This window comes from Anas acuta, chromosome W (genome assembly GCF_963932015.1).
Source record: "Anas acuta chromosome W, bAnaAcu1.1, whole genome shotgun sequence".
Lineage (NCBI taxonomy): Eukaryota > Metazoa > Chordata > Aves > Anseriformes > Anatidae > Anas > Anas acuta.
This window is the reverse complement of record NC_089016.1, coordinates 29,881,137-29,903,750: the sequence shown is the minus strand read 5'-3', so window position 1 is coordinate 29,903,750 and position 22,614 is coordinate 29,881,137. Positions and strand designations below refer to the sequence as shown.

The following is a 22,614-nucleotide window of genomic DNA, read 5'->3' as shown; positions in this document are numbered from 1 at the left end:
AATCGCGCGGCGCCCTGTTGGCTGTGCCCGGCGGCCCGCAGCACGGCCCAAGATGGCGGCGCGCGCGCGGAGGGGCGGCCTGGCGGTGGCTCTGGTGGCCGGTGCCCTGCTCGCCCTGGGGCGGGCGGCGGCAGAGGGGGGCTCGGCGGCGGCGCCTCCGCACCGCCGGTTCGAGTACAAGTACAGCTTCAAGGGGCCGCACCTGGTGCAGGCGGACGGCACGGTGCCGTTCTGGGCGCATACGGGCAGTAAGTGCTGGGCGGGGGGCAACCGCGCAGGGGGCTGCGGCCGGCCGGCCGGCGACGGTGCCCGGGGAACGGAACGGGCGGGCTGGGGCTGGGGCCGGGGCTGGGGCTGGGGCTGGGGCCGGGAGCCACGGCGCAGGTGGCCGGAGCCGGCCGGCCGCGGCCGGGCAGGTTGCGGGCTCGTAACCGGGGGCGGTTCCGAGGAGCCTCGGCGGTGGCGGGGAAGCGCCGGCGGCCGCTCCGGAGCTGCCCGAGACCGGTCCGGAGGTGTCGACGTGTCCCTGCGGGCCGCCAGCCCCCCGCTGGCCGCGGTGCGAGGGCCGCGCGGCTCGGCTCCGCCGGGCTCCGGCTGCGCCCACGGGGCAGCGGCCCCCGGTCCCCGGCGAGGTCTCCGTCCCGACGCCCCCCTCCCGCTGTGAATCGCGGCGGCGCTTTGGGCCTTCCTGGCCGGTAGCTTCGGCCGTAGCGCTAACTTCTGTTCGCTTTCTGCCGGATTTTAATTTAGCTCGCTTTGGTTGCCTCGAGAGTGTTACGTTTTAGCTCTGAAGGCTGTTCGATGTTAATGTGAAGTTACAGGTGACAGGGAGGAAACTGTCGGCACGTTACGTTCTTGCTTGCTTTTTTAAGCCAAATAGAAGTTATTTCATAAGTGTGAATGACTCCTCACTCCTCCCTTCTTTCTCCCTCAACTCGTGCCTCTTTTTTCTTTAAACTGCTAAACAGAAGACTGGAACATCTGTTCGTAAAAAGCAGGAGGGAAAACAGTGACTTGTGGAAAACATCACACGATGCTTAAGGCAGGAAACAAAATCTGACTTTTTTTTTTTAAACTTAATTAGTATCTTAACGACAAGACCCACGTTCTATTCAAGTTGTTCATCGCACTACCAAATGGAAGGTGAACAAGTACTCTGTAAAAGAACAGTAATTAACTTCTTAGGAGTAAGGATGGCGTTGGATGTTTTTTTTCGTTTGTTTTGTTTTAATTCTCAAGTGATAGAGTATTCCATTAAAAAGCTGTTCTGAAAACTCGAGCTGAAGTGACTGGACAATTTTGTGAATTTAGAGGACTTGTTAAATGGCTGGTTGTACATTCACAATACTTTTTATTATATTTAACGTTGGTTCCTTTCTTTTCTAGATGCAATACCAAGTGCAGATCAGATTCGAATAACAACTTCTTTGAAAAGCCAACGAGGATCAGTGTGGACAAAAAACAAGTCAATATTTGAATATTGGGAAGTCGAAGTGACCTTTCGAGTTACAGGAAGAGGCCGCATTGGAGCTGATGGACTGGTATTAAAAATTTGATCTAAGTTTAAAAAATAGACGTACTTCAAAAAGTGGCTCTTGACTTACAGCTCTTAATTTCTTTCTGCAATAGGCAATCTGGTTTACAGAAGAGCAAGGCATGGAAGGTCCTGTTTTTGGGGCAGCTGATAAGTGGAATGGTGTTGGAATTTTCTTTGATTCCTTTGACAATGACGGAAAGGTTAGTTGGAAGTAAACTCTTCTAACAGAGAGATTAAATTAATTTCCTGCCTGTTTGGTACATATAGCTTTGTGGGGAAAAAATGGAATGCCGTTTTCCTATTTCCCTCCATCTTTCACTTAAAGGGCTGGTTTAAAATAGTCATGTTTTCCTTAATACAATTTCAGCTTGACCTTTTCTATATACTTTTTCAAGTGTGTCACTTTTTCTTTTTTTTTGGGGGGGGGGGAGAGTGGGTAGGAAGTTCAAGCTTGAAAGTTGGAGTGTAACACATAATGAATCTACTGAATATTAGCTCATCTGTTAGGTTTGGAGGAAAAATGTATTGCACATATGTATAAGCTGAAATTTGGAATGTCCATGCACAGTTCGCAGTGTTGATAAACCTGAAGAGTTATGCTTTGGAAGAGGCATGTTGTACAAAACATGCTACTGTGGAAGCAGATTTATGTGTCTCTTAGCAGAGATGCTCTTTTTCTGTGGAACAAATCTGCCTTGAGCAGCTTGGTAGCATCTGTGGCAATGATGATAGTTGCTGTTTGTTTTTTTTTTCCTACTTTCATCTAAAAATCAGTAACATTGCTACAGGTACCTGCTTTTGAGTTTTCAGTTTTCCAGTCCAGAATGCATCAAAGGTCCTCAGAAACTCTAACAATCTGCAGTTGGTCTGCTTTGCTTTTCTGGTACTGCTTTGGCTTTTTTCTACTGTTCTAGCTACTTATTTGTAGGTGTAAAGGTTTAGTGTGTTGTTTTTTCTTTTTCCTGCAGATGGGTTTCAGTATACAGTAAACTTAAAAGCTGACAGACTGAAGGTGACGTTTATGATTTAGATCTTGAAAGACAAGAATTGGAGTGTTGTTCAACTTGCAAAGAATTTTAAAAGCTTTTCTGTCTTCTGACAGGGCTGTGGACTTCTGCATAGTTTAGCTGGCTGAAAAGACCATCTGTCAAAATTTGCATGTGGATGGTTCTGTTTTCCAGGACTCTTTTAGTTTAGTTTTTTTTTTTAGAAGGTGATGATGTGTCACTTCTAGTCAAAACGAAAGTCTGTGCCATGCCTGCATTGGTCTGACGTGTCTTAAATACTGGAGTCTGTAAGACTTCTTTGATGATAGCCTGTTACTTTCTTCAGTCCCAGTATGGAGAAAACCTTCCTGGTACTGTTTTTCATATGTTTGCTGGAAGGTGCCTAGGATGTAGCTGAACATCAGCCTAATATGTTAGCGTTCAGAAGTAGACCTCACCTAGTACTTCCAACTCAAAGCGACCTAGTTATGATGTTGATTCTAAAAATTGCAAAGCCTTTTTTTTTTTCACTTCTTTCTAAGGCTGCAGGCTATCCTAGAGTTGGATTTTTATTTCTCTGTAGACATGGTGAAAAGAGCTTTTCAAAAAGGAAAAAAAGTTTTATAGCTCTGAACAGCTGAAATAGTAAGAACCACACTAAATAGAATCATAGAATCATTTAGGTTGGAAAAGGTACAATGTTAGTATCTGTCTGCTATGCTCTAAAGGGTACTAGGCGTGGGTTGCATTCATTAATGCTATGAAATTGAACTGGTTTTACACACTTTCTGCAGAATATATGCAAATATGTTTGAAATAATACAGTAATACTGTTGTTACACTAGAATAGACTGTTAAGAAGATGCTGTTTAAGTATTTTGGTGGTACTGAGCAGGCGTAATGCTGATACTGAAGCAATTCATCTCATCAAAATCAATTGCTGAGAAGTAGAAACTATGGTGTATTTCTCTACACCATGCACAGTTCTGTTGTCCCAATGTAAGTGATGAGGGAAAGCAATCGCATACTTCAGTTGTAGTGGTCTCAAAGTATTAAAGAAAAAGGACCACTTGCTCCCTGTCACTGTGAATAGAGAAATATGTCGTTTATTGGATTCTTGAAATCCATGTTTTGTTTTCTTAAGAGTTGGGAATCTGTCCAATTGGACAGTAAATTCCTGTGGGAAATAATGAATGGTAATGTTGAAGGGAAAGTAGAGATTATCTCTGAAAACTCGTGCTCCTGTAAAAACAAGAGTTAACTTTCTAAACTCCTCTAGGCATCTGGAAGAGCACTGTAAATTTGTTCTGCTCTTCCCATTTCATCTTGTTCTCATTTTCTAGCAGTTTAAATAACGGGATATGTTTGTTTAGCCAGAGACAGATAGCTCCTGAGTTCTTTTTGTAATGACTGCTAAAGTCAGCAAGATGTCAACATACAGCCTGTTTGAATGTTTTTCTGAGTTATGTAGACAAAGTCAGATGTAGTAAGTCATCTAAGAGTTCTAAGATCAGTATATTTGCTACATATAAAATCTATAGATGAATTTATATTTCTGTATTTATCAAATGATGCTATTCAGTGGCATAGCCAAGGACTTATTTTTTTTCCCCACCCCTAGCTATACAAAGAACATACCTGTCTCTTGCAAAGTATGCAGGATGACACACTACTTCAGTCATCTTGCTTTCTGTACTTAAAGATGACATAACTTCTAGGTTTTCCTTCACAGGAAGGCTATCAGTGATGTCACATAGTTCTCTTTGAATTAAACTATCCCATTTGTTTGCTATTTGTTTTTCTAGAAAAACAATCCTGGAGTGATTGTTGTAGGCAACAATGGAAATCTTCTGTATGACCATCAGAAGTAAGTTTATTTTCAATGTTGACTGAATGACAAATGTTTGTTTTTGAATGATGAAGTGTTGCATGAAACTCTCCAAGACACATTTTAAAGGGTTATTTTATATGGAACTCTGTTTATGTATTCCTTTATATCTACGGTTTTCTGTTTGTTAAAACACTGTTTTAACAGCACAGAAATGGGCAACTGATTTAAGTGTTACGTGGCCTTAGGTGTGGGTGAACTCAGACAAGTGGATGTACAGACTTTTTACCTCTTCACTGCTTATGGGGGTGTTCCATATGCAGCTTATAGATGACGAGTGATTAGCTGAAAACTAATTGCCTCTTAGTAAATTAATAATTAATTGGTTTAATTTTGATTTCTGATGGTCTGTTGTCAACAGCACAATTGCTTTTTTTTTTTTTGGGGGGGGGGGGGGAGGAGGTAGTTTTGGGAAGAGAGGCATTTAGTTTAGCTGGTGTGGTCCAGCCTATAGTTAGTTTACAGGTGCAGGAATATGTCTTAAAAGCAGACTTCCCCATTGCTGTTTCTACCTATAGTGTCCTGTGTAAACCACCTGGTACTGTTGAGCCCAGACTTCAGAAAAGCTCAATACGACTGAGAGACATCTTTTGCAACAGCTTTTAGATTTTGAAAAAATAGTGTGATGCTTCTTAGTGATACAATGATGCTTTTTTGTCTTAGCTGATATATCATAAGATATAGTTTTATGCAAGTTGTCTTCTTGCATAGTGATGGTTCCACTCAAGCATTGGCCTCCTGTCAGAGGGACTTCCGTAATAAACCCTACCCTGTTCGAGCAAAAATTACATACTACCAAAAAACACTGACTGTAAGTACTCTGAAGTGATCTAATTAACTCATGTTTCTCAGTTTTTCAAGTGTGGGGTTGGGGGTTTGAAATAGTTGCTACAAAGGCCTCTTATGCTAATTTCAATATTCTTGAAAAAGTTGAGCTCAGTAGCTTGGAAGCTGGAACGAGGTGCAGTATGTTCGAATACTAGACAAGTTCTTTCAGCACATCTGTAGCTTTCTGAGCTGACTTAGCAGGTATTGCTGATTTCTCTGATGTTACGTGGGGTTCAGTCATGCTGCTGTATTCATACATGTATGTGCTCCGACCCTGCTGTGTTGCTGTTGACCGGCCTGTAAATGTGTCCCAAAGCCAGCATATGTTCTTCAGCTTTCACACAGTTGAGCAGCCCCTGAACTTGAGCATATTTCTCAAGCTGATCAGAGAGCTTCCAGTTGACTGTAGGGGATTCTTAAAATATGATTAAGAAAAGACAGCTCTTTGACAGCACACTTAAATTTGTTGCTTGAGAATTCCCACCTCCAAGAAGCAGGAGGACTTTGAATGTTAAAGAAGATAGAAAACCACTGGTGTAAGGGGGTGTTTAAGACTTCTTAAATACTATTTGGATGATTGCCTCCTAGATACGGGGACAAAAATGCTAATGTGGTGCTGGGTTGGGATAGCTATGAAGTATTTCTTTCTTGGCTTCTGATTTCTACTGAAAAGATACTGTTCATAGGCATTAGTCAGTTACAACATGCGGCTATCACTTTTTAGTAAAAGTTTCTCTAAAAGTAAACATGAGGGCACCTAAAAAAGTGAACCTTGTACTCAGTTGTAATGCTAAAAGCTATGTGTTAGTCTTTAATGAAAATTAAATTGCAGACTGAGGCTGCTCTCTTTTTGAATATGCCCAGTCGCTGATGCCTTATCTAGAAGCTCCTCACCCAAGTGGTACAGCTAACCTTAGCGGTTCTTGGAATGCTTTGGTGGAGGAAGAGAAAATCTCTAAGCTTAGGATCGACTGAAGAGCAGTAAGGATGACTGTACTAGGCTGGACCAAAAATATGTGTTGCTCAGAATCCTATTGGGATATATACTTGATAGATTGGCCTTTAGTGATCACTGAGTCACAGATTTCTTCAACAAGAGTTAGTATTATTAGATCTTGATGAATTTTTCCATGTATTAATTTGTTTTGCTGTTTCTTTTAACAGATAAGTAAGTTTTTATCTCTCTTACGTCTGTATAATATGTCCTCTTAAGCAATGAATAGAAAATATGGAATTCTGTTAATGTTGAACTTTGAATCAGGCCTTTCTTCTTTAAAAAAATAAAAGCTTATGCTTTTTTCTAGTAGAACCTTCTTCAGAAATTAAACACCTGCTTTCAGAAGCCAAAAAACTATGAAGTTGCCTGATAAGTTGTATTTGTGTCCATTAGTATGAATTAACAAAACAATTAACCAGATTGTGCAAATAGCTTTGCCTGAGTAATTTCTCAAATAGATTTTTGTGGTTAAAACTATAGGTGTTTGTCTTTCTAGGTATTAATTAACAATGGATTTACTCCGGATAAGGAAGATTTTGAATTTTGTGCTAAAGTGGAAGATATGGTGTTGCCATCACAAGGATATTTTGGAATATCTGCAGCAACAGGGGGACTTGCAGGTAGAAAATGTTAAATTGTGGCAGACAGTGTGGAGACTTGCAAGAGACTTTTTTTTTTTTTTTTACACTTTTATGGCTGGTCTTGATCCATTATACTAATTTTTGACCTAATCTCTTCCTGTTTGAACTAATCTCCTCCTGTTCCCAAATAACTGAAATGCGTAGATCTTTTTCATGCCTAGAATAGAAATACCTTTAGTTTGTCCTGACAAAGATGTTGATCAGTCTCATTTGCTACTGCATAAACTTGGGAGGGCTTTGAGAGGATACTCTTAGCTGGAGATCTTTTACAAGTTGGAAGGTTGACCTGAAAAGTTGCAGGATATTTTATAATATGTAGCAGTACTCTTTAGTATTGTTGTTTTTTTGTTTGTTTGTTTAATCCAGATGACCACGATGTCCTGTCTTTTCTGACTTTCCAGTTGACTGAGCCTGGGAAGGAAGTAGTAAGTGTCTCTATGCATAACTAGTAAAATGTGCTAATATATGTATAGCACCAGATCTTGGCATTTTTTTCTGCAGTCATAATTAGCATCCCTGTTTCTAAATTTTGGCATGGAGCTGTGCAGTCATCTGTTTTGGAAAAATAAGATCAATACTATAGTATTTCAGTAGTTTAGTTACATTTAGGACCAGAATTCTTGAAGTAACACTGAATCGATGATAATCCTGATATTAAAACAAAAAATGCAAAGAAAACAAACAAAGGTACACTTTGGACAAATTTGTTTTCACTTTCAACTTTGCATTCCTGTAGAACACTTTTGTACTGTTAATCCTCATCTGTTCTTGTAAAACTTGACTTCTTTATAATTGCAGAAAGTAGGCTTTTCAGGAAAAAGCCATGAGTTTCCATGCGAATGCCTGGTTTCTTGCTTCTACGTTAATACATTGTTAACATATGTTAATACATGTGCTTCACAAATTGTCATGCCGTCAGACCTGAAGTCTAGACAGCATTTGCTGGACAGTGTGTCATGTAGGAGTGGTAGAAAATCTTCTCTCTCCCCCTTACCTTTGATAATGTTTTAAAGCCCACACCAGATGCAGAAATTCCTCAAAAAGATAAAGAAAAATATCAAGAAGAGTTTGAACACTTTCAACAAGAATTGGATAAAAAGAAAGAAGAATTTCAAAAGGAGCATCCTGATGTTCAAGGACAGCCAGGCAAGTTATTTGAGCAGTTTTTGAGTTTTCAAGGAAAATGTTTGCTTTCCAGGATGTTCAAAACTAGGGCCTAATACTGTGGCATGCTGATCTTAACAAAGCTCCTACTGATTTTTGTATCCCTGTACCATATTTAAGAATCTTTGGTTTTGTGTTTGTGAAATGGTTTCCGTAATACGAGATCTCTTTCCTCTCAGGCTTCCTGAGGAGAGGAAGTGGAAAGGGATGTGCTGGACTGTGTTCCTTTGGAGCTGATGGCAGGATGCATGGGAATGGCAGAAAGCTGTTCAGATTGGATATTCGGAAAAATTTCTTCACTGTAAGGGTGGTCAAACATTGGAACAGGCTTCCCAGTGAGGTGGCTGATGCCCCAAGCCTGTCAGTGTTCGACAATCCTCAGTAGTATACTTCAAATTTTGGTTAGCCCTGAAGTGGTCAGGAAGTTGTTCTTTGTGATCTTAAAAGGTCCCATCCAACTGAACTGTTCTGATTCATGCCTGTATTGAGAACAAAACAAATGAACAGAAACATATACAGACTTTAGAGATATATCCAATTATTGAAAGAAATATATTTCATTACTGGAAAAGTATGTTAGTGTGGAAACTTAAAGGGTGCAAGAAAAATGCAGTGCAACTTATGATGAATGCATATGTGTTAATTATTTCCTGTGCTTTTTTTTTTTTCTTACCAGCGGATGATCCTTTTGAAACTGTAAATGATCGTGAACTGAGGCAAATCTTTGAAGGGCAGAATCGAATTCATCTTGAAATCAAGCAGCTAAATAGACAATTGGACATGATTCTGGATGAGCAGAGAAGATATGTCTCTGCAGTCACAGATGAGATTGCTAAAAGAGGAGCTGGTGTTCCAGGTCAACAAGTACAGGTAACTCAAAAAGTAAACTGCAGTTGATATCTCTGCCTAATTTTGAAAGTGCAATCAATTATTTTTTCCAAGATATGTTGATTTGTTTTTCTCACCCTTTCCTGCCCCAACACCAGGTTTCCCAGCAAGAGATTGATACCGTTGTGAAAACTCAAGAAGAGGTCATTAGACAAGTGAATGAAATGAGGTAAATGCTTTCTTTTCTAAATATTAAGGCTGTGTTTTGAATTTTATTAGTTTCCACCTTTTAAGCCAAATTTGTTATTTCAGTAGAAGAATATGGGTAAACTTGAAATTTCTGTATGTGTTCCTTAGTGATGATTGTTCAATTTCTGTAATAAACATAAGTTTGTGTCCAGACAGTGGTTAAGCCCCCCTCATGTGCAGCACTTTATCATGAGGTTCTGCTGCAAAAGCAAGGTAAGTAGAGCACCTTTGGAACCAGTTGGTTTCTGTAGAATGACTAGTTTGGTAACCTGCTACCTCATGAAAATTTCTTGCTCTGATTTTTAGAGCACTGATAACAACATGAGCATGAATGCCTTCACATTATAGCTGGTGAATCTTAATAAATAAATTATGTTGTACTGGAGTATCTTGTCATTTTATCAGGAGTATGCGGACAATAGGAGTTACATTGTGTGTGTGTATATATATATATATATATATATATATATATACATATTTTAGTGTAAGCAAAATCTGTTAAGGCATGTAAGTCTTCTGAAGGGAAGTTTTGTGCAAATGAAAATGTTCAGATTTCATTTCCACTGGGAATTCTTATTCATGGAGTATATGAAAAGGTGGTTCTGTTTCTAAGAGTTCAAGAACAAACAACAACAAAATCCACAGATACCACTTAAAATAAATAAACAAAAATTTCAAGTCTTGCTGAACTACCAGGGTCAAAGAAAGGGTTGTCATCAGTGACGCAAACTTCAGCTGGAAGGCAGTCACTAATGGTGCACCTCGGGTTGGTAGTGGGGCCATTATTCTTCAAGCATCTTTATTAATGATGTGGACAGTAAGACTGGGTGCATCTTCAGCAGTTTTACAGGTGATGCAAATCAGGGAGTAGCGTTTGATACTCGCATGGTTGTGCAACCATTCAGTGGGACCTGGACAGGCTGGAGAAGTGTTCCAACAAGAATCTCATGAAGTTAACGGCAAGTGCAAAGTCCTGCAGCTGTGTAACTCCATCTATCAGTACAGGCAGGGGACTGATCGTCTGGAAGGCAGTTCTGTAGAAAAGAACTTGACTACTGGTAGACAAGTTGAATGTGGGACAGCAGTGTGCCCTTATGTTAAAGACCACGAACAGCATCTTGGGCTGCGTTAGGCAATGTTGCCAGTGTGTCAAAGGTGATGACTTGCCTTTTACTCAGCATTGGTGGCATCCCCTTGTGGGGTCTGGGGTCCCCCAGTATGACAGAGGCGTGGATGGTAGTAGAGGGAGTCCAGTAAACAACCATGACAATGATTAAGGGCACACAATGAAAGATAAGGGAGCTGGGACTGTACAGACTGGAGAAAAGGCTCAGCAAGGTCTTAACAATGTGTGTAAACATCTGATTTTGGAGATGATGGGGACTGGGGAAGATTTGGGGTGTGGGTGGTAGGGGAAGGAAGACAGAGCCAGTCTTCTCACTGGGTACCCAGTGACAGAATGGGAGGCAGTGGGCACAAACTAGAATACATGGAGTTCTGTTTGCTCTTCAGATGTAATAAATAAATAAATAAATAAATTTTTTGCTTGTGATGGTAGTGAGACATTTAGTAGGTTGGTTGCCCAGAGAGGTTTTGTAGTCTCCATCCTTGGAGATGCTGGAAACCTGACTGTGACTTAAAATACCTTTTTTTGTTTAGTGATAAGGGAAGTTGTCAAAAAATTGTTTTTCTAACTTGTGAATATTTAATGATCTAACGTTTATTTGCTGTGTGAAAACTGCCTATCAGTTGATACTGATGCATCTTTTTGTAGCAAAAGATAATCACAGTAAAGGAGACTGACAGACACAGAACTTGCCTGATTGAGTTCAGTTGTGTGTCAGACTTGTCGGAATCAAATGTTAAGGCTCCTGATTTTATTGTTGTCTTGTTTTGTCTTTTGTCACAGGACTTTTGCCAGGACTTTTAACTTTCTCAGGAATCTTCTATATCTGCAAGGGCACTTGCAAGTTCCCAAATGATTAATAGTTTAGCTTTTAAGGTGTATATTTTTTAATTGATTGAGAGGTATGCTGTACTTTTCTAATTAAGTTACCAAATGAAGCAAAGATCTCCATGTTTAAGGTTCGATACTGCTAAAGTGGGTTTGAGAATGCCTGTCTTTCAAGGGGGTGCTTATATACTGCTTCCAAGATGTTTAACAATAGCTGTTGTTAGCTGGAATGTCTTTAAGTTGGTTTACTACTTCATTTTCAGTAGTTAAAACATATTATTTTTTGGCTTAAAAAAAATAATCAATTCTACAACTTGATATTGTGTATTGTGTATAAGCAATTGTTTGGTTGTTTTTTTTGTTCGTGTTTTTTTTTGTGTGTGTGTTTTTCCTCTCTGGTATTAGTTCAGGGGCAGATCTTGTCATTCATCTAAGTAGGTCAGGTTTTTGTACAATGAAGATTAGAGTGCTTCTGTGTTTTTGTTTTTTTTTTTTTTTGCACTTGTTCTTCCACAGAAGCTTTAGCATTAATATTCTTGACAAATCTTTATACCTTACAAGCAAATTAGATTTTCTTGTTAACACTGGCAGTCTGCCCTTTCAGTGACTACTTACTAGGTATGAGTTTGTGTAACGTCGTCTTAATATTTTTCTTAGATTAAAGAAATGTTTTATTTATAGATAGAAATGAACAGCCCGCTGTTGGTATTGCTGGTCATCCCAGAGGAAAAGGACTTACTGTCTTAAGTAATTTTCTTGTCAAGATTTGGGGATTTCTTAATCATCTGATTACAGAAGAGTCTTGCATGTTCATACAGTAGAAACGAACAGCATGATATTGTTTATGCAAAAGTAAAGTAAATTAAATTTGATACAGACCATGTCTATTTAGGGAAGTTATTTTGCTTTTAACAAAGTGGATTAATCTGGGGAAAGGCGGGTATGCCGATTTCTGTTCATTACACAGGGATTCTGGTACAAGGAGAGAGATGTACCAAATGAGTCTCACTTGCATTCTAGCACTGAAAATAGTGGGCCAAGATAAACAATCAGCAATTATTAGGCAGTGGTCCCGCTGTTCATTGCATGGGTTTCCATGGGGTAGTTAGGAACAATTTCCAGTGGAAAAATTTTCTTCTAAAATAAGTTATTACAACACTAATTGTAAGAGCAGGTAAATAGTAACCAACTGACTTTATACATTAATAACATAAAAATATAAAACGTATGGATTATATGCTAATGCTATTCAGGATATGTTCATTTAATTCACGACAGATGGAAGTATTTTTTTTTTTTGCATTAATTTTGCCTGTATAAATACTGTTGGTTCAAAGACAAAAATGTAGAATGAGTGAGAGATGTCTTACCTATCTTTGTTTGCAGCAGCTTGTAGAAGCAAGCAGCTGTCTTTTGTTAAACCCTTTTGATAACTTCAATAGCTTTGTTTTTAATATTGCAAGTACTGAGAGTTTTGCAGAAATCCATGCATACCTAGAGTGCAGCACATTATCTGTATTTAACAAATAAAACTGGAAAGTGGGTTGTCTTCCAATGTGCTGAAGTGGGATTGACTTTTCACAAACATGGAAGGAAAAGGGGAATTCTTGGATCATTACTGGAAGTGAGGAGAATTTTTTTTATGGAAGTATGCAGAATATTGTTTGTCTCATGTGAAGTTGATTGTCTGCGTGATACTTAAAAGGAAAAACTAGTAGTCTTTCATTTGGAGAAGAGTTATATCGTTAATCCTACATTCAAGAGGGGCTACAATTGCTAAGTGCCTTTTTTCTCTAAAGTGGTGTATCTGCAGCTTAATATAATTGAGTAGATTAATTCAATGTGTAGCTCTGACTTAACATGTAGCTACTTCAAGTAGTTGAGCATGCTGCAAAATTTTTGCCATGATGAGACAGCAGCTGTGAAACTAAATAATAACGTATCTGCGTTTGCAGTTTTTACCTAGATTTGTGGTAGTGCCTTTGAATCTGTATGGTACTTTTTTTTTTTTTTTTTTAAATTCTGTGTTTTGAACTTTAATGGCATAAAGAGCAACTGATGCAAAGCTAAAAGATGAGCACCACCTTTATGAAGATTCTTTGTAAACATCTAAGTTTTGATGCTTACCTTGCAATTTGCACAATGAATATAAACCATTTAAAATCAGTAATAAAATTTTGTGAAGTGCTTATGTATTGTTGCTACCAGTTTTCTCAAGGAATGACGTTCTAGTGTGTTTTTTTTCTTAAGGTGCAAGTTAAATTGCTGACCACTGTACAAAGAGTTAGGACTTTACCTTGAAGGCATTAAAGTAAACCCTAATCTGAAGGAAAATGTGAAGTTTTAAGTAAATTAAACAGGAATCCAAAGACGTACATTTTGATTGCTTATTCTGTTAATAACGAAGAGATTAACATTCACATGATAAATATTTTAGCTGAAAATAATCCTCTTTGCAACTGAAAAGAGACATCATAGTAAGGGAAAACTATATAAACATATTGACTAGAGACTAAGTGTTTTTCTCTCACTGATTAGTTCACCTCAAACAAAACTAGGTATGGAACCTCAACTTTTCAGGGATTTAATATGATTTGTTAGAGCAGCAAAATGAATTCACATGGTAACAATATTAAGTATTATGACAGCGCATATAGGAAATGAGTTTCTCATATAAGTGATAATCATGAAACAAGGATGTATCTAAATCTTTTCTTATCCCTAAAGCCGCTTCTTTATTTTTATTTCTTACATGACTGCTTTTATTTATTTATTTTTATAAAACAGCTTTGGCTTTCTTCAAAGATTGTATTATACTCTGTTTATCCTAAAGCCTTGGCAAGAGCCTTAGATAAAGGACTTGTTTTAGACTTGATCAATCAAGCAAAGCAGATGTCTAGCAATAGAATATTTGCCAGATCTTGTTTTCTGTGTGACTTTGGGAGGTAGCACACTGTACAAATCGAAACTGTCTGCAGAATCAAATATTAAAGACAATAGTTTGGTTAAGGAATTGCCTCCTGAGAAGTATCCTTGGAAGCCAGAAGAATGTTTTCTGCCTTTTTGGGTACCTGTGTATTTCAGACTAATTTTAATGGACTGAAATGTGTCCAACACAAATGCTGTTTATATAAAAAAATGTTTTGTATTGAATGATGTTTTGTTGTCCGTCTTGCTTTAGGAATTCCATGGCTGATACTCTGAGGCTGATCAGTGGAGCTCAACATCCTGGTTCTGCTGCAGGAGTCTATGAAGCAAGTCAACACTTCAATGACATCAAAGAACACCTCCACGTAGTAAAAAGGGACATTGAGCATTTAGTACAACGAAATATGGTAATTTGTGTGCTGTTAGTGTAAAGCATGACTGTAATGCTTCTTTATTTGGCTGTTGGTAAAAAGCTGGGATGAGCCAGCATGCAATTTACAGAGCAATTAATCCTTCATTAAGCTGTTTCGCTGAAACTGCACTGCCCTGACCCAGCTGCATGATCTGTGTCTTGATGAGAAATTTTGCACAAAGAGCATGATTTTTAGTCTAGCTTCCTGTGGAAACAAGGTCAAGCAATTAAGTTTTGTAGGTGCTTTTGTGTTTGTACCCCTGCTTAACAGTTCCATATATAGGAGACTTTGTAAGCTTCTGCAGAGAAGGGAGAGGTTTAAACAGGGGAAACTTAGGAAAGCTCTGCTTCAGATACGTAAATGTTAAAGATGACTGTGTTAACATTCAGGAACACATTAGTCTTACCTAGATAGCAATTAGGCTGAATTAGCTTATGAACCCATACAAGGTTGTTATTTTCTTTCTCCTGTGGTCCTTAGGTTATCGTTAGACAGGTTATCTGAGAAACAAAGAGGAAAGGGGAAAGTGAAAAACAGGGAGTTAAATTAACTTCCTCAAAGTAGTTGTCATTTTTGGCTGATTTCTGATTGTTTCAATTTTTAGATCATGGTGCATAGACCTTGTTTTGTTTCTTGCGTAGCAATCTTTTGATGGCATGTTGTTTCTCTTCTCAGATAACGCTTTTCTTATTTCTTAGCCATCCAGTGAGAAATCAAAGTGTCCAGACTTGCCACCGTTTCCATCATGCTTATCTACAATGCACTTCTTCATATTTGTAGCAGTGCAAACAGTGTTATTCATTGCTTATATCATGTATAGGTAAGTATATCTTTCTTTAAAGACAACAGGGCAAATGATTTTAGAACTTCTGAGTAGAAATGCAATTGTGATGATATGATTATATTAATCTTTAAAACAAGCAATCATTCAGATTGGAAGAGACCTTTTGAGGTCTTCAGTTCAGCCTGTTCAAGTTCTACTTGATTGTTATCTATCATTGTCTTAACATGCATCTCTAAATAAACAGCTCCTGTCTCTTCAATGACATCTTCTGGGTATTGGAAATTGCCATGAGACCTCTCAAAACCTTCTTTTGTCTAGGAAGAACAAGTCTAGTTCCTCATGCCTCTCCTCCTGAGGCATGCACTTCAGCCCCTGACCATCATCGTGGTCCCCTACTGGACTTACTGACGTTTATTAATATCTTAACAAAATCTGACATGATCTGAGTTTTTTGCTACATGTGCCTAACAGCTTTTGTCTGATTTGACAGATTTGTCAGTGAACTTTTTTTTATGATACATATCCTATGTAAGAGACAGATAAGGAGATACCGATGTTTTATGGAGTTCTTAGCATTGGAGGGGTGGGTTGTGTTTTTTTTTTTGGTGGTTGTTGTTCGGTTTTTACATTGGGATGTTTGCTGTATTCTCTTCTTCTTTGTAGCATCATAACATTCAAATTAAATGTCAGTGGAAAGGGAAACCTATTGAGAATATGGACTTCCTTGTTTGGTGGTCCTGTTTCTCTCATACATGGACACTTCTTTGGAATAAAAGGACCAAAACAGCTGCAGTGCTTTTCAAAGAGAAAATGCTGTTTGCTACCTTTATGGAAGAATAAATAGTATTAATATAATATAAATGCTGCTCTGATATCATCAACTTTTATTGTATGTCTGCTTCTTCACAAAGTAGGGAGTTTTTTTTTAATGTCATGTTATGTCATCAACTGGGAAATGACTTCCAAGATAAATGAGGAGCTGGTCGCCTTCAATTCTTTCTGATACCCTTGCACTTCTATTTGTGTGTGTGTGTCTCTATCTAGTACAGTATCTATATCCACTAAAGAAAATAATTTTCTGTGCCAGAGTGAAAAAGTCCTATTTCTATTTCAAGCAAGTTCTTATGCTGCTTAATTGCACGTTTCCTCTTCTGTCATGATATTTAGGAAAATCAGATATTGAGAAGCATTAGAGAAAATCAATTAGAGAATTTTAATAATAAATTAATAAGCTCTTCCACAGTTTTTTCTACCCAGAATGTTTCCATCTGATGCAAAATTGGAACTATAGTCATGCTTCCTTTATATTTGTGAATAGAGTAACTTATATACTGTTTTTGTGATACAACTTAGGTTTGATTTCTTTAAGCTTCTGTTGAAGGGGAATGGAATCTTTTAATCCCAAAATAAAAGAACGAACTATCTAAACCAGTTAGGTAATCTTTTACTGTACATACATAATGAATTCTCTCCTGGTTTTTCTTTCAGGAGTCAACAAGAAGCAGCAGCCAAAAAGTTCTTTTGATGACCTCTTCCTTTTGTGTGTACATAACATCAGTATGTATGCACAGAAAATCATACAGCTCTGTGAATGAGGGAAAACTTAGTGTTTGATATACTTCAATATTGTAAATTATTTAATTTTGTTAAACCATCTTCTCATTTCAACTGTTAATATTAAAGTTAAAAATGGACTGGGGAGCAGCAGAGCAAATGCTAGGAAGGGGGGAAGGCTGCGGACCCTGTCTAGGTCTCTGTTCTCAGTGAGGTTTCTGATAAATACTGGAAGGTGTTTACTGTATTCCTCTTTTGTTAAAATTTCAGAGGAGGGATTTAAAATAAGCATGTTTGGTGGCTGTTGATAATGGGAATTTGTGAATTGATGATTTGTGCAGAAAACTTGCCACTAAGTATCCATATCAGATTTAGAAAACAACAACACACACAATTCCCCAAAACCCTCTAAAACCAAAAATTTAAATCAAAACAAAACTATACCTCTCTATTGTGAGGGGAGGAAAACTTGTTATAAACATCTCATTTCTTTCCTATTTGGATCTAATGGCTTAAGAATGATTTTGGAAATTCTAACTCCTTGTGATATACAGATTCTAACTTTTCTTTAGTACATGGATGCAAAGACAGTCCTGCTAACTGTTAAGTTAGACTGCTGGTATCTGGTATGGAACAAACTATACAAGATAAGCAAACAAAGTCTTATCTCCTTATTTTGGGTACTGTTTTTAGGCAGTGAGCAAAAAAAAAAAACATGATCAAGTAGTTTCTTCAGATATATTTGGATTGATTTCTTTTTTGTAGTTTTAAGTCTGTCTGTAATCTTGTTTGGAGACTTTTTGGAACTTTTTCAACAGAGATGCCATTGCTTTATACCATTTCCTATCTGATTTCAAGATATGTTGAATTTGGAAATATGCCTTTACTGTTATAAAGCCGTCTTGTATCTATCATGTATCAAATACAGATGCTTTGATTTAAATATTGACATGGCAAGTATTCTAAACTACAAATATTGAATGTTAACAACTTTCCTTGCAGACTGTTGCTTCAGAAATGTTTGTTAGTCCAGCAGCTATTGTAGAACCAGTATTGTGTATCAATTCCTGGTTTAATACCTAACGTGTAAGATTGAACGTGTTTTTCTTTTGATGTTGCTAATCAGATGAACATTTGTTTCTGAAACGAAACAAAGCAGAAAGCCCAAATTAGAAATGTGAAATTAATTTGTTTTGACTTGTTTACATATCTGTGGTAACTTTGTCTTTAAGTTGTTTACGTGTAGAGTTAGAATAGTTTTGTTTTTCTTCTAGTTCTATAAAATACACAAATGTCTCTGGATGTTTCTCTTTGAATCACAAATTTGACTGAAAACCTGCAAAATTTGTCTGGAACCTAGTATACTACTCCTGCAGTTCTCCAGTCTGTTCTTCTGGGAGTGCAATGCGTGCTGCCAAATTCACTGTTATGAAGAACACTTCTAGCATTGTGCCTGACAATTTGGAGAAATGATAAATCTATGCAATACACTTTGTTACTGAAAAGGCAGTGCCCCAAAAGTGGGTGTCTGTGCTATACCAATAAAATTATACTACCTACACGCCTATTTACATAGCTATGCTGTGTAGCATACTGGTATAGCTTTATAGATTCATTTCTGAAGTTGAGATTTTGGTGTACTAATTGGAGAAACTACTGCCTCAAGCTCATGTTGCTGGATAAGTAGGATAAGTAAATGAAAACCTTTTCAGAGAATGCAGAGTAACACACAGGAATTTATCCATTCAGTTCTAACACCAGCAAATATTTACAGGTGCCTTGAGTCCAAACTATTACAACCCTGACTTTTTTCACTAAGCTTAATATATTTTCTTAAATTGTTCTGAAGATATACGTTGTTATTCTTGTCAATTGCTAGCTTTCTTGCATCAGTGCAACACCTAAATGAACTCCCTCTCTCAAAGCAGGCTTTGCAAGACCCTTTGTACAGAAAGGCTAATGACTGTATTCTAATGATTAGGTGCATAGGTCTGGTGTAATGAGGAACAGCTCCAGTGTATGTGTTGGAGGAAGCCTGTATTTCTTGTTACTGTGAATTTCTCCAATTATAACTGTTTCAAAGCTGGACGCCCCATACTGTTGTGTGGTTTCTTGGGAAAAAGGGAAGGCTGGGACTGAGGGTTAGGGGCAAACTTGCATCAACAGCTACATCTCATATGGGGTTCAGCTTCTGTGTTTACCCTGCTAGTATATCTGACCTGTCTCCCATGTGGGAACCATTTGCATTAGGGAGCAGAAGGTCTGATGTGTAACATCCTACAAGTGATAACTTTGCTTCATGCTTCATTTCACAGTCATTGCTCCCTGGAACATCAGTAATTGCTTCACAGCTCACTGGATCAAAGGAAAACTCCCAATTACACAGACCAAATTTTGTTCTGGCTACTCTTGAAGTGCTAGCGACAAATCTGGATTTTAAGAATTTTTGTCAGTTAATGTAGCCTTTTGATATGAAGTTTCTCTCAACACTGATAACGTATTTTATTTTGTCAAGTAAGATTTCAGGACTAAGAGAAGACAACTTTCAATCCAATTTGACAATATGACGGGAGAGCGAATCTAATACCAGTATTTGAAGTGTGAATGATAAGTGGCAAATACTTTTCTGTGACAAGGGAACCTCATTGTATTAGAGTATACTAAATAAATAGTCACACCTGAATCTTTCAAGCAAAATTCAGTAGTTCTAAATTACGTAACTTCCTATTTGAAGAAAATCTGACATTTATCATTGATTGCATCAATTACTGTAACACCGAAGACTGTCTACCGTTTGTTTTTTTTTTTGTTTGTTTTTGTTTTTAAAAAAAGTGAACAGCTGACATTTCCATATGTTTGTTTCTGAATAATGTAAATTGGTGGTTGGAGTTTGGAAATAACCTTATTTGAATAAAGATGCATATTTTTAGTAAACTTCTTTCTTTTAATCTGGTATGTGTTACTGAAGTCTAAGTGTATTGGAAGCATTCTTGATGCTGTTCTTCAGAACAAAAGAACAAAAGACTAAAACACAACTCTAATCAGAACTGGATTTGCTCAAAAGCTTGTATGAAGAGTATCAGATATGTAGGGTCAGGTGAAAAGTACTGTGTCAACTTCGAAGTCTCTTAACAGTAAATCAAGTTGTTTGCTGGCCGCTTTGATCATACAAAGTACCTAATTTTTTTGAGCTCAAGATTGCTGGTATGTCTGTAGTTCATTTTCCAAGTTCCCCAAATTGCCCTCATCTGTGTGCTCTGCCCTGGTTTAGGTTTATTAAAAAACAGCATGTCTACCCAAAACAAGATAGTCTCAATGGGTTTTGTGCGTGTGTGCGTTTTTTTGTTGTTGTTGTTTTTAATTTATACTGTTCTGTCCAGTAAATCATCTGTAGTAATCTCTCACAGGAAGATTAAGCATCCCCTCATTGACTATGATTTTTCCCCAACCAGGAACAAATTGCCCGATAGGTGGGTGGGTCTTGACTTGAACCTGTTCAAGCTGAGAAAGACCTAAAATTCCTATTTCTGTCTTTCTCTGCAAATGGTCTGAAGTTCAGACTTACATAAAAGCAACATCCTGTTCTAGAGGGACGAAGAGGTGGGAGAGTCTGGGCCCTTTCAAAGAACGCTTAGCTACTTGTGGATGACGTGGTTGGTGGTGTCTGCTGTGACCCTGTTTTGGGAACACGTTCTCAGGTCTGGATGCTTGCCTGTCAATAGCATTTTTGTGCTGTCTTGTCTGTGAGGCTTTTGGACTTTGCCCTTTGTGAATTGCCTGTTTCGGGACTCCAAATTCTATTCTGAGGTTGCAGGTGCCTCTGTTCTTTAGATGCAGAACTTGGGCTTTTTTTCTTTTCACATTGTCCAGTTCAGATAACACTGGAAATGAGCCTTTAATTAAGTTTTCGTTTAAGTTATAGGGGAAGGTCATTGATTTAAAGCCAAGGAAGTAGCAACACCAGTACTTAATAAGCAGCTGACTGTATGCTTCTATTAAATCTGTGATTCCTGTAATCAACAAAAAGTTGTAAGTGGTTTGTAACCGGTACAGGCAGTGGTTACAGCACCTCTCAAGAGCAGGAATTACTTTGGAGATTCCAGTCCTTGACACCCAGGGTAGGTAACTAGGTAGCACTGCGAGCAATGTGTTCCTTATTGGACCGAGTGTTTATTATTTGCTGAATCCATAATGAAGTCAGCAGTTCGCAAGTTAGTTTTATTTAGTCTTACAAAGTTTCACAGCTAGTCTGTGTTTCGTAGGGTTTCCAGTGCCAGTAGGGTCAATAACTTTCAAAGTACTTTTCTGTTGTCTTCCGTTTCAAATCAGACATTAGAAACCCTTTTGCTCTTTGGTTTATGAGACCTATGTCAAGACCTGGAGGGCAAGATCTCAGGTTCATAGCAACCACTTTCCAAGACAGTTTTCAGCTTTCTTGCCTTCTCAGTCTCTCATTGTGTGAATGCATCTTATGCAACCTTCCTCTCCTTTCTCTTTTAGGCAGAAAGGGGTACCAGCAATATTTCTGTAGTGACTGAAGTCAGGGAAAGTTCTCATCAGTAAAGACCAGTAGCTCAAAGAATAACAGAAGTCTCTGAAACCTATTAATTGAAATCAGTGCTGCATGTCACATTTTTGAGCGCACTGTGCAAACGCATTGCTCCTGTTGGAGTTTTTGATACAGATGAGCCAAACACTTCAAGAGGACTTGAGAAGCAGTTGGCACTAAGTGGTGATGTTGTGGGCCAGCATTCTAACAATCAAATGGCTGTCAAAGCTCAGAGAACACGCTAACAATCAAAAGGTACTTTTATCTGATCTTAAACTTCTCTTGTAGCATGATTGTCTGTGATGCCTAACATACTGTTACTGAACTTAGGTGAATTTTAGGATCTGTGCATAAACATGCCTATGTATGACTTCAGGCTGCCCATTCAAATGCTTCTGCAAGCCACTAAAAGCCTCTTTGTGATATGTACATGGTTTGTACGGTACCCTTTTGTCCTGTGAACTTGGGTGAGATATAGCTTGGAGATGAAGCAGATCAAGAAGACGATCCTCTGGCTTCTGATGTTCACATTTCTGTTGGCTTTGCTCAAGCAGTGTGTGTGAGGGTCAGCAGGACAAAAACTTTTATCCAGAGTTGTGATGTCCTCTTTCTCTAGCCACCTCTATTGCTAGATATACCTGAACTGATGAAGCACCTTCTGCTCTCACTGTGTTATGAGGAACATGGGGCAAGACACCTTTGTGAATCAGGTTACACTTCAGGAAGAAATTATATATATATATATTTTTTTTCCCCCAGAGGCTTCTGCTTAGAGCTGTCAACTTCAAGTCAAATGATCTATAAATAGCCCTTTCTTGTTGCTTCTTCCCCTCAAAGCTGTCTGCATAAGGGAAAGGAAGTCCTGTGGTCTTGTTCTCTGTATTGGGTGGCTGTACTGCTCACAGTCATAGTGGTCACCCAAAGGCTGGCTTCTTCCTGGCAGACTCTAGATTAGACCTTTTTGCTGGGCTTTCCAAGTACCACTAAAATGAGTGATGTCTTGGCTTCAGCAGAAGGCAGAAGAGTTGCAGGTTAGAGCCATTCCTGCTTGTATGCATCACGTCAAATCCAGTAAATGGAGAAAAAAAGTAGAAAAGCACCACTTAAAGCTCAGGTACAGAATGATGAGGCAATAACATGTCACGTTCTGGTGGAGCTAGCATGCCTGCACAGCTACAGGGGACCAGCAGTAGGCCCACAGTGCTGGCTAGTTGTCAGCTCACTTGAACAGTCTTCTCTAAAATGCAGAAGGATGGGAAATGCAGGATACCATCAGCCATTCTGCCCTTGGATGCCTCAGAGGGTCAGCAAGCT

The 22,614-nt window shown here is 38.5% G+C and overlaps 1 protein-coding gene and 1 long non-coding RNA gene across 2 annotated transcripts; one reads left to right on the top strand and one right to left on the bottom strand.

The window, feature by feature from the left end:
- Window positions 1–15: 15 nt before the first annotated feature.
- LMAN1 (lectin, mannose binding 1) lies at window positions 16–19,685 on the top strand. The gene is made up of 13 exons (XM_068665470.1): window positions 16–248; window positions 1,387–1,541; window positions 1,630–1,737; window positions 4,329–4,390; window positions 5,123–5,222; window positions 6,733–6,856; window positions 7,244–7,302; window positions 7,891–8,023; window positions 8,718–8,911; window positions 9,028–9,098; window positions 14,254–14,407; window positions 15,112–15,233; window positions 16,686–19,685. Exons 1-13 carry the CDS (start codon window positions 53–55, stop codon window positions 16,720–16,722), a joined length of 1,515 nt encoding a protein of 504 aa, XP_068521571.1. The 5' UTR covers window positions 16–52; the 3' UTR covers window positions 16,723–19,685.
- Window positions 7,261–14,916, bottom strand: LOC137847184 (uncharacterized). Its single transcript, XR_011090840.1, has 2 exons — window positions 14,820–14,916; window positions 7,261–8,520 (listed from the first exon to the last, which is right to left on the bottom strand). It is a non-coding gene; the product is annotated as an uncharacterized lncRNA (long non-coding RNA).
- Window positions 19,686–22,614: the final 2,929 nt, after the last annotated feature.

Excerpts from the sequence above, each read along its gene's own strand:
- LMAN1 (XM_068665470.1), top strand. The coding sequence starts at position 53 with ATGGCGGCGCGCGCGCGGAGGGGCGGCCTGGCGGTGGCTCTGGTGGCC. Across the intron at positions 7,303-7,890 it reads CTGAGCCTGGGAAGGAAGTA|CCCACACCAGATGCAGAAAT; the intron begins GTAAGTGTCTCT and ends AATGTTTTAAAG. Across the intron at positions 9,099-14,253 it reads AGACAAGTGAATGAAATGAG|GAATTCCATGGCTGATACTC; the intron begins GTAAATGCTTTC and ends GTCTTGCTTTAG.